General features: G+C 37.8%; 1 protein-coding gene and 1 non-coding gene across 2 annotated transcripts; both read left to right on the top strand.

Annotated features, from left to right (window-relative positions):
• Positions 1–2,273: 2,273 nt before the first annotated feature.
• On the top strand, positions 2,274–3,496 carry LOC148545927 (uncharacterized). The gene is made up of 3 exons (XM_088499112.1): positions 2,274–2,523; positions 2,624–3,057; positions 3,167–3,496. The coding sequence occupies exons 1-3, from the start codon at positions 2,274–2,276 to the stop codon at positions 3,494–3,496; spliced, it is 1,014 nt and encodes a 337-aa protein (XP_088355238.1).
• Positions 3,497–11,440: 7,944 nt separating this feature from the next.
• Positions 11,441–11,548, top strand: LOC148545926 (small nucleolar RNA R71). Its single transcript, XR_015902107.1, has one exon. It is a non-coding gene; the product is annotated as a small nucleolar RNA R71 (small nucleolar RNA).
• Positions 11,549–17,314: the final 5,766 nt, after the last annotated feature.

The following is a 17,314-nucleotide window of genomic DNA, read 5'->3' as shown; positions in this document are numbered from 1 at the left end:
ATTTTGTTTTGGTGAATCATATTTCTACTACATGATAGAAATAAAAAGAGGCTTTTCTTTTTTTGTTTTAACTTCAATTATGTAGCTCCTTATAATTTATATTATGGCCACTTTCATTTCACTTTTTGCCAGATGGAGCTTATATTTGATAGTTTTTCGTAAATAGCGAGAAGTAATATGCACTACATTTAAGTGAATTTTAAAATTGTTCCACATACTTGAATTACACGTGAATTCTAGTAATATAAAAATTAATTTCTGTCAAATTATTCCTTTTTATATTTTAGATAATGACCGAATTGGTCGCAATATTATTAAATTGGTTAAATTAGTCCTCCAATTTTAAATAGTTAATTAAGTTAATCGTTTTATCAGTTGACTAGTCAATAATATTAGCGAAAAGGCGAAAAGCTAACAGGGAACACTTTAACATATTATTAAGCAAGTTAATATGATACAAAAAATATTTTAAATATAAATTTTTAAATATCATTTTAATAGTTTACCATCTTGATGTTTCTCAAGATAGAAGCGCAAGCGAAGTTGTATCTTTCTTCTTATTGAATATTGATCTCCAATGCCGCCAATAGAGAATGCTCGAGACATATATTCTTGAAAATTTTTAAGTGTACCAAGACATTAATATTTTAATAATTTTTAATTATTAATTTTAATTATAAAAAATATATATATAATTAAAATGTTAAAATTCATTAAATACTTTTTAACTATTGATTTTAATAAAAAAAATAATATATATATATATATATAATTAAAGGATTTTTTTCGTATATAAAATAAAATAATTAATCATTTTTTCAGAAAAGATTTTTTTAGCTTTATTTTCAAGGATACGATTTTTTTTCTTGGGAATAAGAGCAAGTTCGCCGCACCCCCGGCGAGCTCTATGATGAGTTCGGAAATAAAAGCAAGCTTATTGGAGAGAAAGATCAAGTAGCCACAATTTCTCTGTTTACTTTCTCACTATTAACATTATCGCTACGATGTCAGAAAATTCATTGTTATCCATTCATTACGATGGTGAAATCCCCGGCGAACTCTATGATGAGTTTGGAAATAAAAGCAGGCTTATTGGAGAGAAAGATGAAGTAGCCACAATTTCTCTGTTTACTTTCTCACTATTAACATTATCGCTATGATGTCAGAAAATCCATTGTTATCCATTCATTACGATGGTGAAATAGTGTATGATGAAGAAGGTTCAATTGTCTTTAGATTGGACCAACCGATAATTACATATATGACACCGGAAGTTAACAGTTTAACGGCTTTGAAGAATGTGATATTGCATTCCGTCGAACAGCAAGAATCTAAATAAGTGAAAAAATTTACTACAGATATCCGACCGAGTTAGATGGCAATTTGTTTTATAAATGGTATATTACAATTGTGTTGTCTTTGTCTCTGTTACTAGTATATTTATCAGACAATCGTTGTGAGCGATATTTCTATTGTTTTGAATTAGGTACCGGTTGTTCAACGACGAAGACGTACGGCTTATAAGGTCGTGGCACAACCGATGGACCAATATTCATCTGTTGGAATTATACGTGTTTCTTGTTGACTTTAGTGACCAAGGATCATCTGCAGATACTGTCGATGATAATCCGACAAGTGGAGTTGTTAGATAAACTATCAGAAGAACGATGGTGGATCTAAATATGCCACCTGAGGGTAGTCAGGAGGGGTCTAATGTTGAAGTTCATAACGTTGACTTAATGGATGACGGTCTTGAAAGTCATGACGGTTCTGCTATTAGAGATCCGATGATGGAGCAGAATGAAGTCAACCCCGATGATGGAGACAATGCTGATAAAGAACCACCCGAAATCCCTGATGATGGTGATGAGAAAGAGGAGATGAATTACTACGGTGACACACAAATTGCTTTGACACAGCCTGCCATTTCTCGACCATATGACCGGCCGAATCATTTCACGAGGTTGAATCTCGATGCAATGACTTCGGATTGATCATTCACCCAAGGAGGTCCTGAAGAAGACCCAAGCAACGAGTTTGAGGTTGGACAACAATTTGGGAACAAGAAAGAAGTCATGTTGGCAATTAAGCAGTACAACATCAGGAGGGCTGCAGAGTACAAAATAGTAGAGAGTGACCATTGGAGGTACAATGCAGGATATATCCAGTTCGGACCCAGTTGTAATTGGAGCATACTCATGTCATATTGCCGAAAGCAAGAAAGGTGGGAGGTTAGGAGATACACTGGTCCTCATACTTGCATGTAAACTTCGATGGGGCAAGATCATCGTAGGTTGGATTCGAAAGTGATTGCACAACATATTTTCATGATGGTCAAGGCCGATCCAATAATCAGCATCAGGGTTCTACAAGGAGGTGTGGAGAATCACTTTGGTTACAAGGCGTCCTATAGAAAGGTTTGGCTTGCAAAACAGAGAGTCGTCGCTAGAATATATGGCGATTGGGAGGAGTCATACAACGAGCTTCCTCGTTGGTTATTCACTATGCAGATGTACTTGCCAGGTAAGATTTATTTCCGGTTTAGTTATTCGCTATTAAATAATTCAGCTGTGTACAAAAAGCCGACTAATGTATGTCCATTTATGTACTTGGGTGCAACTAGTGACACAGCCCTGGCCTGCCTCCACCGACACTGTGATGTTTCATCGAGTATTTTGGACGTTTCCACCATGTGTTGAGGCCTTCAAGCATTGCAAGTCACTTATCTCCATTGATGGCACCCACCTATATGGTAAATACGGTGGAACTTTGTTGATGGCCATAGCGCAAGATGGCAATGCAAACATTCTGCCCATTGCATTTGCAGTTGTTAAGGGTGAGACAAAGGAGGCGTGGTCGTTCTTTCTTTCGTACTTACGAGAGCATGTTACACCACAACCAGGGGTGTTAGTGATTTCAGACAGACACAAGTCCACTGGTAGAGCGCTGAATGCCGAAGGGAGTTTATGGAAACCGCCTCATGCCTTCCAAGCTTTTTGTACAAGACACATTGCAGCCAACTTCATGACCCACTTTCGGAACAAAGACTTGAAGAAGGTTCTTATTAATGTAGCGTACTCGAAGTCGCATCGCTCATTATTATGGCCGTCTTAGGGGCGAAAACGTAGCTATTACAAACTGGCTTGAAGAAATGCCACGGTCACAGTGGTCACAGTATGCTGATGAGGGTCATCGATTTGGTCACATGACGACCAATATCTCTGAGTGCATTAATGCTGTTATGAAGGGTTCCCGCAATTTGCCAATCACGGCTCTTGTAAATTCAAGTTATTTTCGTTTGGGTGAACTTTTTGCAAGGAAGGGTTCTGAGGCACTAGCCCAACTTCAGGTCGGTGCTAAATTCTCACAGACATTGATGAAGGCCATAGAATTCAACTCGAAGTACGTGAACACCATGAATGTTTACCAGTTTGATCGATCGAGGAGAAACTTCACGGTTGAAGAGTTAGCAGCAGTTTCGGGATCCAGGCAATAGAATTATCAGGTGCTGCTTAATGAGCGCAAGTGTGATTGTGGATATTTTCAAGCTCTTCATATTCCTTGTCGTCACGTGCTTGCAGCTTGCTCTCATGCAAGACTTGATTGGAAGCGGTTTGTTCACCCTGTGTACCGCATGGAGTCGGTCTTTAATGTTTACAGATCAGAGTTTCGACCGATAGGACATGAGGATGACTGGCCATTGTATGACGGTCCCCGAATCCGAACCCTCAGACGATGAGAGTGAAAAGAGGTCGGCCCATGAGCTCCAGGATTCGTAACAACATGGATGACGTTGAGCATAACGAGGAGAAGCGGTGCAGATTGTGTCGCCAAAGCAGGCACACGCGGAGGACTTGCACCGCTCTTGGTGATGGAGGGGCATCTTCTAGTCGTCGATAGTTGTAGTTGTTTTAAATAAATTATTGTATGCATGAACTATAATGTTATATGTCATTAAATAAATTATTTGTGTGCATGAACTACAATGTTATAAGTCATTAAAAAAGTTGTCTGCCTCTGTGATATATACCGCAGTGATACATAACGCAGTGATATATAATATTATACATAACTACTGTTTTCATCATAAATAATCTATATATAAAAGTTGTATAACAAAAAAGTGACTTTTGTACATTAATTTCATACAATAACCCTACTAATTTTAAATTTACCCTATTTAACTGACATCGTCATGTAACTAATTAATTTATAACTAACTCAACTCTAAGTTTTATTGCTCACGTTTCTTTCTTATCTAAGTTAATCTAATTAATTATTCCACTAATTATCTTCTAATTCACAACGCAAGCTAATAATGCTGACTAAATTAACTAATAATATACTTTTTTATAGGGGTGTTCAAATCCAAACCGGTCCAAAAAAACCGCAAAACCGCACCGATCCAAACCAAAAATCGAAATAAACCACTCAATTTTGGATGTTTTTTGGATTTTGAATCAGTTTTATTGCGGTTCGGTTCGGTTTGCGGTTCCACTCTGCACAACCGAACCGAACCACATATATTACATCAATAATAATAATAATAATAATAACAATGATGATGATGATGATGATGATGATGATGATGATGATGAACACCGCTTCCCCAAAGGTTTGAAATCCTAATCTAAAGAAAGAAACCCCTCTCTTAGTCTTCGTTCTTCACTCTCACCATCACTCACTCTCACCATCACTCACTCTCAGTCACTCTCACTGTCACACACCGACGCCATCCGCCACTTGGTGCACGAAATTGTGATCTCAGGCAACGGCGCTAGAAACTCTGTACGCACGTCTTAATAAATCATTTTTCATTCACAACTTCGATACAACTAACCAGCAAGTGCACTGGGTCGTCCAAGTAATAAACCTTACGTGAGTAAGGGTCGATCCCACAGAGATTGTTGGTATGAAGCAAGCTATGGTCACCTTGTAAATCTCAGTCAGGCAGATATCAAAAGGTTATGGAGTTTTCAAAATTAAATAATAAGTAAACATAAAATAAGGATAGAAACACTTATGTATATCATTGGTGAGAATTTCAGATAAGTGTATAGAGATGCTTTCGTTCCTCTGAATCTCTGCTTTCCGCTGTCTTCATCCAATCAGTCTTACTCCTTTCTACGGCTGGCTTTATGTAAGGACATCACCGTTGTCAATGGCTACTTTTAATCCTCTCTGTAGAATGGTCCGATGCGCTGTCACTGCATGGCTAATCGTCTGGAGGCATCACCCTTGTCAATGGCTGCATCCTATCCTCTTGTGAAAATGGTCCAAATGCTCTGTCACAGCACGGCTAATCATCTGAGGTTCTCGATCATACTGGAATAGGATTCACCCTCCTTTTGCGTCTGTCACTACGCCCAGCACTCGCGAGTTTGAAGTTCGTCACAGTCATTCAATCCCAGAGTCCTACTCGGAATACCACAGACAAGGTTTAGACTTTCTGGACTCTCATGAATGCCGCCATCAATCTAGCTTATACCACGAAGATTTTGATTAAGAGATCCAAGAGATACTTATTCAATCTAAGGTAGAACGGAAGTGGTTGTCAGGCACGCGTTCATAGGGAATGATGATGATTGTCACGTTCATCACATTCAGGTTGAAGTGCGAATGAATATCTTAGAAGCGGAATAAGTTGAATTGAATAGAAAAATAGTAGTACTTTGCATTAATCTTTGAGGAACAGCAGAGCTCCACACCTTAATCTATGGAGTGCAGAAACTCTACCGTATGAAAATACATAAGTGATAATGGTTCAGGCATGGCCGAATGGCCAGCCCCCATGAAAGTCTAAGATAGCATAAAACTGATCAAAGATGATCCGAAGATGTCTAATACAATAGTAAAAAGTCCTATTTATAATAAACTAGCTACTAGGGTTTACAGAAGTAAGTAATTGATGCATAAATCCATTTCCGGGGCCCACTTGGTGTGTGCGTGGGCTGAGCTTGAATTTTACACATGCAGAGGTCATTCTTGGAGTTGAACGCCAGTTTGTAACGTATTTCTGGCATTCAACTCTGGCTTGTGACGTGTTTCTGGCGTTTAACTCCATACAGCAGCGTAGAACTGGCGTTCAACGCCCTTTTACGTTGTCTAAACTCGGCCAAAGTATGGACTATTATATATTGTTGGAAAGCCCTGGATGTCTAATTTCCAACGCAATTGAGAGCGTGCCATTTTGAGTTTTGTAGCTCCAGAAAATCCACTTTGAGTGTAGGGAGGTCAGAATCCAACAGCATCAGCGGTCCTTCTTCAACCTCTGAATCTGATTTTTGCTCAAGTCCCTCAATTTCAGCCAGAAAATACCTAAAATCACAGAAAAGCACACAAACTCATAGTAAAGTCCAGAAATATGAATTTAACATAAAAACTAATGAAAACATCCCTAAAAGTAACTAGATTCTACTAAAAACATACTAAAAACATTGCCAAAAAGCGTATAAATTATCCGCTCATCACAACACCAAACTTAAATTGTTGCTTGTCCCCAAGCAACTAAAAATCAAATAGGATAAAAAGAAGAGAATATACTATAAATTCCAAACTATCAATGAAACATAGCTCCAATTAAATGAGCGGGACTTGTAGCTTTTTGCCTCTTGAATAGTTTTGGCATCTCACTTTATCCATTGAAGTTCAGAATGATTGGCATCTATAGGAACTCAGAGTTCAGATAGTGTTATTGATTCTCCTAGTTCAGTATGATGATTCTTGAACACAGCTATTTTATGAGTCTTGGCCGTGGCCCTAAGCACTTTGTTTTTCAGTATTACCACCGAATACATAAATGCCACAGACACATAATTGGGTGAACCTTTTCAGATTGTGACTCAGCTTTGCTAAAGTCCCCAATTAGAGGTGTCCAGGGTTCTTAAGCATACTCTTCTTTTGCTTTGGACCTTGACTTTAACCGCTCAGTCTCAAGTTTTCACTTGACACCTTCACGCCACAAGCACATGGTTAGGGACAGCTTGGTTTAGCCGCTTAGGCCAGGATTTTATTCCTTTAGGCCCTCCTATCCACTGATGCTCAAAGGCTTGGGATCCTTTTTATTTACCCTTGCCTTTTGGTTTTAAGGGTTATTGGCTTTTTGCTCTTGCCTCTTGGTTTTAAAAGCTTTTGGCTTTTTCTGCTTGCTTTTTATTTTTATTTTTTCTTTCGCCTATTTTTTTTTTCTTTTTTTTTCTGCAAGCTTTGTTCTGTGCTGCTTTTTCTTGCTTCAAGAATCATTTTTATGATTTTTCAAATTATCAAATAACATGTCTCCTTATCATCATTCTTTCAAGAGCCAACATATTTAACATTCTTAAACAACAACTTCAAAAGACATATGCACTGTTCAAGCATTCATTCAGAAAACAAAAAGTATTGTCACCACATCAATATAATTAAACTAAGTTCAAGGATAAATTCGAAACTCATGTACTTCTTGTTCTTTTGAATTAAAACATTTTTCATTTAAGAGAGATGATGGATTCATAGGACATTCATAACTTTAAGACATAGTTACTAACTACTAATGATCATGTAATAAGACACAAACATAGATAAGCACTTAACATAGAGAAAACGAAAAACAGAGAATGTAAGAACAAGAAATGAGTCCACCTTAGTGATGGTGGAATTTTCTTCTTGAGGAACCAATGATGTCCTTGAGCTCTTCTATGTCTCTTCCTTGTCTTTGTTGCTCCTCCCTCATTGCTTTTTGATCTTCTCTAATTTCATGAAGGATGATGGAGTGTTCTTGATGTTCCACCCTTAACTGTCCCATGTTGGAACTTAATTCTCCTAGGGAGGTGTTGATTTACTCCCAATAGTTTTATAGAGGAAAATGCATTTGAGGCATCTCCGGGATCTCATGGTGATGAGCTTCATGCGTCTCTTGAGATCCATGAATGGGCTCTCTTGCTTGCTCCATCCTTTTCTTAGTGATGGGATTCTCTTCCTCAATGGGAATGTCTCCTTCTATGAAAGCTCCAGCTGAGTAACATAGATGGCAAATAAGATGAGGAAAAGCTAGCCTTGCCCCAGGAGAGGGCTTTTCGGCTATTTTGTAGAGTTCAAGGGAGATGACTTCATGAACTTCTACTTCTTCTCCAATCATGATGCTATGGATCATGATGGCCCGATCCACAGTAACTTCAGATCGGTTGCTAGTGGGGATGATGGAGCGTTGGATGAACTCCAACCATCCTCTAGCCAGAGGCTTGAGGTCCAGTCTTCTTAATTGAACCGGCTTGCCTTTGGAGTCAATCTTCCATTGAGCTCCTTCCACACATATGTCCATGAGGACTTGGTCCAACCTTTGATTAAAGTTGACCCTTCTAGTGTAGGGGCGTGCATCTCCTTGCATCATAGGCAAGTTAAACGCCAACCTCACATTTTCCGGACTAAAATCTAAGTATTTCCCCCGAACCATTGTAATATAATTCTTTGGGTTTGGGTTCTTACTTTGATCATGGTTCCTAGTGATCCATGCATTGGCATAGAACTCTTGAACCATTAGGATGCCGACTTGTTGGATGGGGTTTGTTAGAACTTCCCAACCTCTTCTTTGGATTTCATGTCGGATCTCCGGATACTCATTCTTCTTGAGCTTGAAAGGGACCTCGGGGATCACCTTCTTCTTGACCACAACATCATAGAAGTGGTCTTGATGAGCTTTGGAGATGAATCTTTCCATCTCCCATGACTCGGAGGTGGAAGCTTTTGTCTTCCCTTTCCCTTTTCTAGAGGATTCTCCGGTCTTGGGTGCCATCAATGGTAATGGAAAAACAAAAAGCTTATGCTTTTACCACACCAAACTTAGAATATTGCTCGCCCTCGAGCAAGAGAAGAAAGAATAGATGAAGAAGAAGAAGAAAATATGGAGGAGAGGGGGGAGGGGTGTATTCGGCCAAGAAGGGGAAGAGAGGGTTGTGTTGTGTGAAAATGAAGAAGAATGGAGGGCTTTATATAGGGAATGGAGGGGGGGTAAGGTTCGGCCATAAGGGTGGGTTTTAGGTGGGAAATTGATTTTGAATTTTGAAGGTAGGTAGGGTTTATGAGGTAGGTTTATGGGGAAGAGTGGATGGATGTGAGTGGTGAAGTGGTTATAGGGAAGAGAGATTGAGGTGATTGGTGAAGAGTTTTGGGGAAGAGTGTTTATGGGATTGTGTGAAAGAGGGGTGAGAAGAAGTGAGTGGAGGTAGGTGGGGATCCTGTGGGGTCCACAGATCCTGAGGTGATCCTGTGGGGTCCACAGATCGTGAGGTGTTTAAGGATTTACAACCTTGCACCAAATTAGGCATGCAAAATTCCCTTGCACACAACTCTGGGCGTTCAGCGCCAGATTGGTGCTTGTTCTGGGCGTTGAACGCCCATTTGTTGCCCATTTCTGGCGTTGAACGCCAGAACCATGCTTGTTCTGGGCATTCAGTGCCAGCTCTTCTCCAGGGTGCAATTCTGGCATTCAAACGCCCAGATGCTGCCCATTTTGGGCGTTCAGCGCCAGAACCATGCTCTGTTCTGGCGTTGAACACCAGCCAGATGCTTCTTACTGGCGTTTAAACGCCAGTAAGGTCTTCCTCCAGGATGTGATTTTTCTTCTGCTGTTTTTGATTCCGTTTTCAATTTTTATATTTATTTTGTGACTCCACATGATCATGAACCTAATAAAACATGAAAGAACAAGAAAAATAAAAATAAAATTAGATAAATAAAAATTGGGTTGCCTCCCAACAATCGCTTCTTTAATGTCAATAGCTTGACAGTGGGTTCTCATGGAGCCTCACAGATGTTCAGAGCATTGTTGAGACTTTCCAACACCAAACTTAGAGTTTGGATATGGGAGTTCAACACCAAACTTAGAGTTTGACTGTGGGAGCTCTGGTTGACTCTGTTTTGAGAGAAGCTTACTGTGCCTCTTTTCCATGTTTACAGAAGGGTAACCTTGAGTTGTAAACACAAGGGAGTCCTCATTCAATTGAAGGACTAATTCACCTCTGTCAACATCAATCACAGCTCTTGCTGTGGCTAGGAAAGGTCTTCCAAGGATGATGAATTCATCCTCATCCTTCCCAGTATCAAGGATTATGAAATCAGCAAGGATGTAAAGGCCTTCAACCTTTACTAACATGTCCTCTACTTGTCCATAAGCCTGTTTTCTTGAATTGTCTGCCATCTCTAATGAGATTTTAGTAGCTTGTACCCCAAAGATTCCCAGTTTCTCTATTATAGAGAGGGGCATGAGGTTTATCCCTGAACCAAGGTCACACAGAGCCTTTTCAAAGATCATGTTGTCTATGGTACAAGGTATTACGAACTTTCCAGGATCCTGTTTCTTCTGAGGCAATGTCAGTTGATCCAGATCATTTAGTTCATTGGTGAACAAGGGAGGTTCATCTTCGAAAGTCTCAATACCAAATAATTTGGCATTCAGCTTCATGATTGCACCAAGGTACTTGGTAACTTGCTCTTCAGTAACATCCTCATTCTCTTCAGAAGATGAATGCTCGTCAGAGCTCATGAAGGGCATAAGGAGGTTCAATGGAATCTCTATGATCTCTAGATGAGTCTCAGATTCCTTTGGTTCCTCAAAGGGAAACTCCTTATTGATCACTGGACGTCCCAGGAGGTCTTCCTCACTGGGATTTACGTCCTGCCCTTCCTCTCCAGGTTTGGCCGTGTTGACTATGTCAATGGCCTTGCACTCTCCTTTTGGATTTTCTTCTGTATTGCTTGGGAGAGTACTAGGAGGGATTTCAGTGATCCTTTTACTCAGTTGGCCCACTTGTGCCTCCAAATTTCTAATGGAGGACCTTGTTTCATTCATGAAACTTATAGTGGCCTTAGATAGATCAGAGACTAAGTTTGCTAAATTAGAGGTATTTTGTTCAGAGTTCTCTGTCTGTTGCTGAGTGGATGATGGAAAAGGTTTACTATTGTTAAACCTATTTCTTCCACCATTATTAAAGCCTTGTTGAGGCTTTTGTTGATCCTTCTATGAGAGATTTGGGTGATTTCTCCATGAGGGGTTATAGGTGTTTCCATAAGGTTCACCCATGTAATTCACCTCTGCTATTGCAGGGTTTTCAGGATCATAAGCTTCTTCTTCAGAAGATGCCTCTTGAGTATTGTTGGATGCAGCTTGCATTCCATTCAGACTCTGAAAAATTATATTGACTTACTGAGTCAATATTTTATTCTGAGCCAATATGGCATTCAGAGTATCAATTTCAAGAACTCCCTTCTTCTGAGGCGTCCCATTACTCACAGGATTCCTCTCAGAAGTGTACATGAAGTGGTTATTAGCAACCATGTCAATGAGTTCTTGAGCTTCTGCAGGCGTTTTCTTTAGGTGAATAGATCCACCTGCAGAGGTCTCCAATGACATTTTAGCTAATTCAGACAGACCATCATAGAATATGTCCAGGATGGTCCATTCTGAAAGCATGTCAGAAGGACACTTTTTGGTCAGTCCTTTGTATCTCTCCCAAGCTTCATAGAGGGATTCACCTTCTTTCTGTCTGAAGGTCTGAACATCCACTCTAAGTTTACTCAGCTTTTGAGGAGGAAAGAACTTGGCTAAGAAAGCCTTGACCAGCTTATCCCAAGAGTTCAGGCTATCCTTAGGTTGAGAGTCCAACCATACTCTAGCTCTGTCTCTTACAGCAAAAGAGAAAAGCATGAGCCTGTAGACTTCAGGATCTACTCCATTAGTCTTAACAGTATCACATATCTGCAAGAATTCAATTAAGAACTGAAAAGGATCTTCAGATAGAAGTCCATGAAACTTGCAGTTCTGCTGCATCAGAGAAACTAATTGAGGTTTAAGCTCAAAATTGTTTGCTCCAATGGCAGGAATGGAGATGCTTCTTCCATGTAAATTGGAATTAGGTGCAGTAAAGTCACCAAGCATCCTCCTTGCATTATTATTATTTTCGGCTGCCATCTCCTCTTCCTGTTCGAAAATTTCTGAAAGGTGCTTGCTAGATTGTTGTAATTTAGCTTCTCTTAGTTTTCTCTTCAGAGTCCTTTCAGGTTCTGGATCTACTTCAACAAGAATGTTCTTGTCCTTGCTCCTGCTCATATGAAAAAGAGGGACAGAAAAAGAATAATAATAGGGGGTCCTTTTTACCACAGTATAGAGGTCCCTGTGTGAGTAGAAGAAAAGAAGAAGAAAAAATTCGAACACAGATGGAAGAGGGGGTTCGAATTTGGGTGAGATGAAGTGTTAGTAGATGAATAAATAAATAGAAGGAGATAAGAGAGAGAGAGAGAGAGAGAGAGAGAATTTTCGAAAATAATTTTTGAAACAGAGCTAGTGATTTTCGAAATTAGTTTTTGAAAAAGGTTAGTAATTTTTGAAAATTAAAATCAACAATTAAAATAATTAGTTAATTAAAAAGAAATTTTGAAAAAGAGGGAAGATATTTTCGAAAATTAGAGAGAGAGAGTTAGTTAGGTAGTTTTGAAAAAGATAAGAAACAAACAAAAAGTTAGTTAGTTAGTTGAAACAATTTTGAAAATCAATTTTGAAAAGATAAGAAGATAAGAAGTTAGAAAGGATATTTTAAAATCAAATTTTGAAAAAGATAAGATAAAGAGATATTTTTAAAAAGATATGATTGAAATTAGTTTTGAAAAAGATTTGATTTTTAAAATCACAATTAATGACTTGATTCACAAGAAATCACAAGATATGATTCTAGAACTCAAAGTTTGAATCTTTCTTAACAAGCAAGTAACAAACTTGAAATTTTTGAATCAAAACATTAATTGATGATGTTATTTTCAAAAATTAGGAGATAAAGATAAGAAAAATATTTTTGAAAAATATTTTTAAAATTTTTGAAAATAATAAGAAAAATAAAAAAGATTTGATTTTTGAAAAAGATTTTGAAAAAGATAAGATTTTTAAATTGAAAATTTGATTTGACTCATAAAAACAACTAGATTTTAAAAAGTTTTGAAAAAGTCAACTCAAATTTTCGAAATTTATGAGTGAAAAAGGGAAAGATATTTTTTTGATTTTTGAATTTTTAATGATGAGAGGGAAAAACATGAGACTCAATGCATGAAAATTTTGGATCAAAACAATGAATGCATGCAAGAATGCTATGAATGTCAAGATGAACACCAAGAACACTTTGAATGTCAAGATGAACATCAAGAACTTATTTTTGAAAAATTTTTAATGCAAAGAAAACATGCAAGACACCAAACTTAAAAATTTTTCATGTATAGACACTATGAATGCAAGAATGCATATGAAAAACAAGAAAAGACACAAAACATGAAAACATCAAGATCAAACAAGAAGACTTACCAAGAACAACTTGAAGATCATGAAGAACACTACGAATGCATGAATTTTTCAAAAAATGCAAGATGAATATGCAATTGACACCAAACTTTCAACTTGACTCAAGACTCAAACAAGAAACATGAAATATTTTTTATTTTTATGATTTTTTTTGTATTTTTATTTTATATTTTTCGAAAATTAATGTGAAAAAGAAAAATAAGGATTCCAAAATTTTTAATATAAATTCCAGGAATCTTGTACTCTTAGTCTAATGCTCCAATCTGAGGGTTAGGCATGGCTTAATAGCCAGCCAAGCTTTAGCATGTAACATCAGAATATACTACTCATTACTTATCAAATTAACTTGCCTCTATGCTGATGGTTGAAAGCCCCTATCCAAAAGAATTAGACATGACTTTACAGCCAGCCAGGCTTCAACATGCTTCATGAAACTCTAGAATTCATTATTAAAAATTCTGAAGAAAAATATATTTTTGAAAAGATTTATTTTTTTTCGAAAACAGATGAGAAATTTTTAAAAGGTTTTTGAAAAATTTTTGAAAATAAAACAAAAAAAAAATTACCTAATCTGAGCAACAAGATGAACCGTCAGTTATCCAAACTCGAACAATCTCCGGCAACGGCGCCAAAAACTTGGTGCACAAAATTGTGATCTCAGGCAACGGCGCCAGAAACTCTGTACGCACGTCTTAATAAATCGTTTTTCATTTACAACTTCGATACAACTAACCAGCAAGTGCACTGGGTCGTCCAAGTAATAAACCTTACGTGAGTAAGGGTCGATCCCACAGAGATTGTTGGTATGAAGCAAGCTATGGTCACCTTGTAAATCTCAGTCAGGCGGATATCAAAAGGTTATGGAGTTTTCAAAATTAAATAATAAGTAAACATAAAATAAGGATAGAAACACTTATGTATATCATTGGTGAGATTTTCAGATAAGTGTATAGAGATGCTTTCGTTCCTCTGAATCTCTACTTTTCCGCTGTCTTCATCCAATCAGTCTTACTCCTTTCTACGGTTGGCTTTATGTAAGGACATCACCGTTGTCAATGGCTACTTTTAATCCTCTCTGGAAAATGGTCCAATGCGCTGTCACTGCATGGCTAATCGTCTGGAGGCATCACCCTTGTCAATGGTTGCATCCTATCCTCTTGTGAAAATGGTCCAAATGCTCTGTCACAGCACGGCTAATCATCTGAGGTTCTCGATCATACTGGAATAGGATTCACCCTCCTTTTGCGTCTGTCACTACGCCCAGCACTCGCGAGTTTGAAGTTCGTCACAATCATTCAATCCCAGAGTCCTACTCGGAATACCACAGACAAGGTTTAGACTTTCTGGACTCTCATGAATGCCGCCATCAATCTAGCTTATACCACGAAGATTCTGATTAAGAGATCCAAGAGATACTCATTCAATCTAAGGTAGAACAGAAGTGGTTGTCAGGCACGCGTTCATAGGGAATGATGATGATTGTCACGTTCATCACATTCAGGTTGAAGTGCGAATGAATATCTTAGAAGCGGAATAAGTTGAATTGAATAGAAAAACAGTAGTACTTTGCATTAATCTTTGAGGAACAGCAGAGCTCCACACCTTAATCTATGGAGTGCAGAAACTCTACCGTATGAAAATACATAAGTGATAATGGTTCAGGCATGGCTGAATGGCCAGCCCCCATGAAAGTCTAAGATAGCATAAAACTGATCAAAGATGATCCGAAGATGTCTAATACAATAGTAAAAAGTCCTATTTATAATAAACTAGCTACTAGGGTTTACAGAAGTAAGTAATTGATGCATAAATCCATTTCCGGGACTCACTTGGTGTGTGCGTGGGCTGAGCTTGAATGTTACACATGCAGAGGTCATTCTTGGAGTTGAACGCCAGTTTGTAACGTATTTCTGGCGTTCAACTCTAGCTTGTGACGTGTTTCTGGAGTTTAACTCCAGACAGCAGCGTAGAACTGGCGTTCAACGCCCTTTTACGTCATCTAAACTCGGCCAAAGTATGGACTATTATATATTACTGGAAAGCCCTGGATGTCTACTTTCCAACGCAATTGGAAGAGCGCCATTTTGAGTTCTGTAGCTCTATAAAATCTACTTTGAGTGCAGGGAGGTCAGAATCCAACAGCATCAGCAGTCCTTCTTCAACCTCTGAATCTGATTTTTGCTCAAGTCCCTCAATTTCAGCCAGAAAATACCTGAAATCATAGAAAAGCACACAAACTCATAGTAAAGTCCAGAAATGTGAATTTAACATAAAAACTAATAAAAACATCCCTAAAAGTAACTAGATTCTACTAAAAACAATGCCAAAAAGCGTATAAATTATCCGCTCATCACCGCTCCTCTTCTGAATGATGCCCTTCGCCGCCTCCTCTTCTTGGTGGCGCTATTGTCATCTCCTCTCCTCGGTGGCGCCGCTGCCACCTCTTCTTCAAGGTATATTTTTACTTGCTTTTGTTTATTTTGTTTTGTTCTGTTGTTCTATTGTTCTGTTGTTTTAAAACTTTGTTTAATTTTAATTTTTACTTGTTAAAATGTGTTAAATTTTGTGTTGTATTGTTGTTCTTGTTATAACTTGTTAAACTGTGTTAAATTTTTACTTGTTAAACTGTGTTTAATTTTAATTTATATTAAATTAAGTATTTTGTTCTTGTTGTACTGTTATTCTTGTTATTTTTGACAATATGATCTTGTTATTAAAATTTGTTAAATTTTATATTAAATTAAGTATTTTGTTCTTGTCGATTGAAATTGAATTCTATTTTTTTTATCTTCTGCATATTTTATATTTGTTCGGTTGATTTTAGCTTTCAATTTGAAGGTCAACAATGTCAGCTTCATATCCTGAGGTAATATTTTTATTTTGTAATGTTTATGTTGGTAACAATTCAATATGTTGATTAATTGAGAAAAATATTAAAATAACATAAATTGATTAATTATTCTTTGTTATCACAGGATGTTTAAAGTAGCGAGCCAGGATTTACCAGTGCTACTCCGCCCACTTTTGAATCAGTCATATCTTTGGGACAGTCAGAGTCAATGCCGCCTCCACAGCCGCAGTCGCAGCCACAAACTCAAACGCAGACGCAGCCACCATCGCTGCCGCCACTGCCGCCGCGCAGTGATCAAAACAATGAAGGAACTAGATCTAAGAGGAGGAGAGGCAAAGCAAATGTTGCTGATGAGTCACCTAATCCTGGCCAGTCTGAGGAACATGGTACAGGTAACACTAAAAAACCTGTTAGACCTAGATCTTGGACTTGGGAGCGTTTTAAAAAGATGAAAGTGGTCCCAAACCTAGGGCTATATGTAAGTGGTGTGGAGCATCTTATGTGGCTGATTCACATAAAAATGGTACTAGCAATCTTAAAAGTCACTTGTTGAGTTAGTGTATAAAATTTCCAAAAGATTCACTTGATCCCACACAAAAAATACTTGTTATGCAGCAACTTAAAAAAGAAGAAGAAAATGGGCTGGGTAATTGTTTGACTGTTGTATCATTTGATCCTAATTTATGTAGACAAGCTCTTGCTAGAATGATAATCATAAATGAGTTGCCTTTTAGATTTGTCGAAGGGGAGGGGTTTCGTTATTTCATGAGTGTTTTACAGCCAAAACTCCATATTCCGAGCAGAATTTCAGTTGCCAGGGATTATTTGAACTTGTTCATGAATGAACAACATAAGTTGAAGAGTGTCTTTATAAACTCAAATCAAAGTGTGTGTTTGATAACTGATTGTTGGACTTCTGTACAAAATCTAAACTATCTTTGCCTCACTACACATTTTATTGATCAAGATTGGAAGTTACAAAAGAGAATTCTTAACTTTTGTCTCATCAAGAATCATAAAGGTGAAACAATTGGTAGGAAAATAGAAAAATATCTTTTAAATTGGGAAATAAATAGAGTCTTTAGCAACACAGTTGATAATGCTAGTTCAAATGATGTTGCCATTTGTTACTTGAAAGGTAGAAT

The sequence above is a fragment of the Arachis ipaensis genome, chromosome B9 (genome assembly GCF_059453495.1).
Source record: "Arachis ipaensis isolate K30076 ecotype BB chromosome B9, ASM5945349v1, whole genome shotgun sequence".
Lineage (NCBI taxonomy): Eukaryota > Viridiplantae > Streptophyta > Magnoliopsida > Fabales > Fabaceae > Arachis > Arachis ipaensis.
The sequence above is the reverse complement of the archived record's forward strand: the minus strand, read 5'-3'. Positions and strand labels throughout refer to the sequence as shown.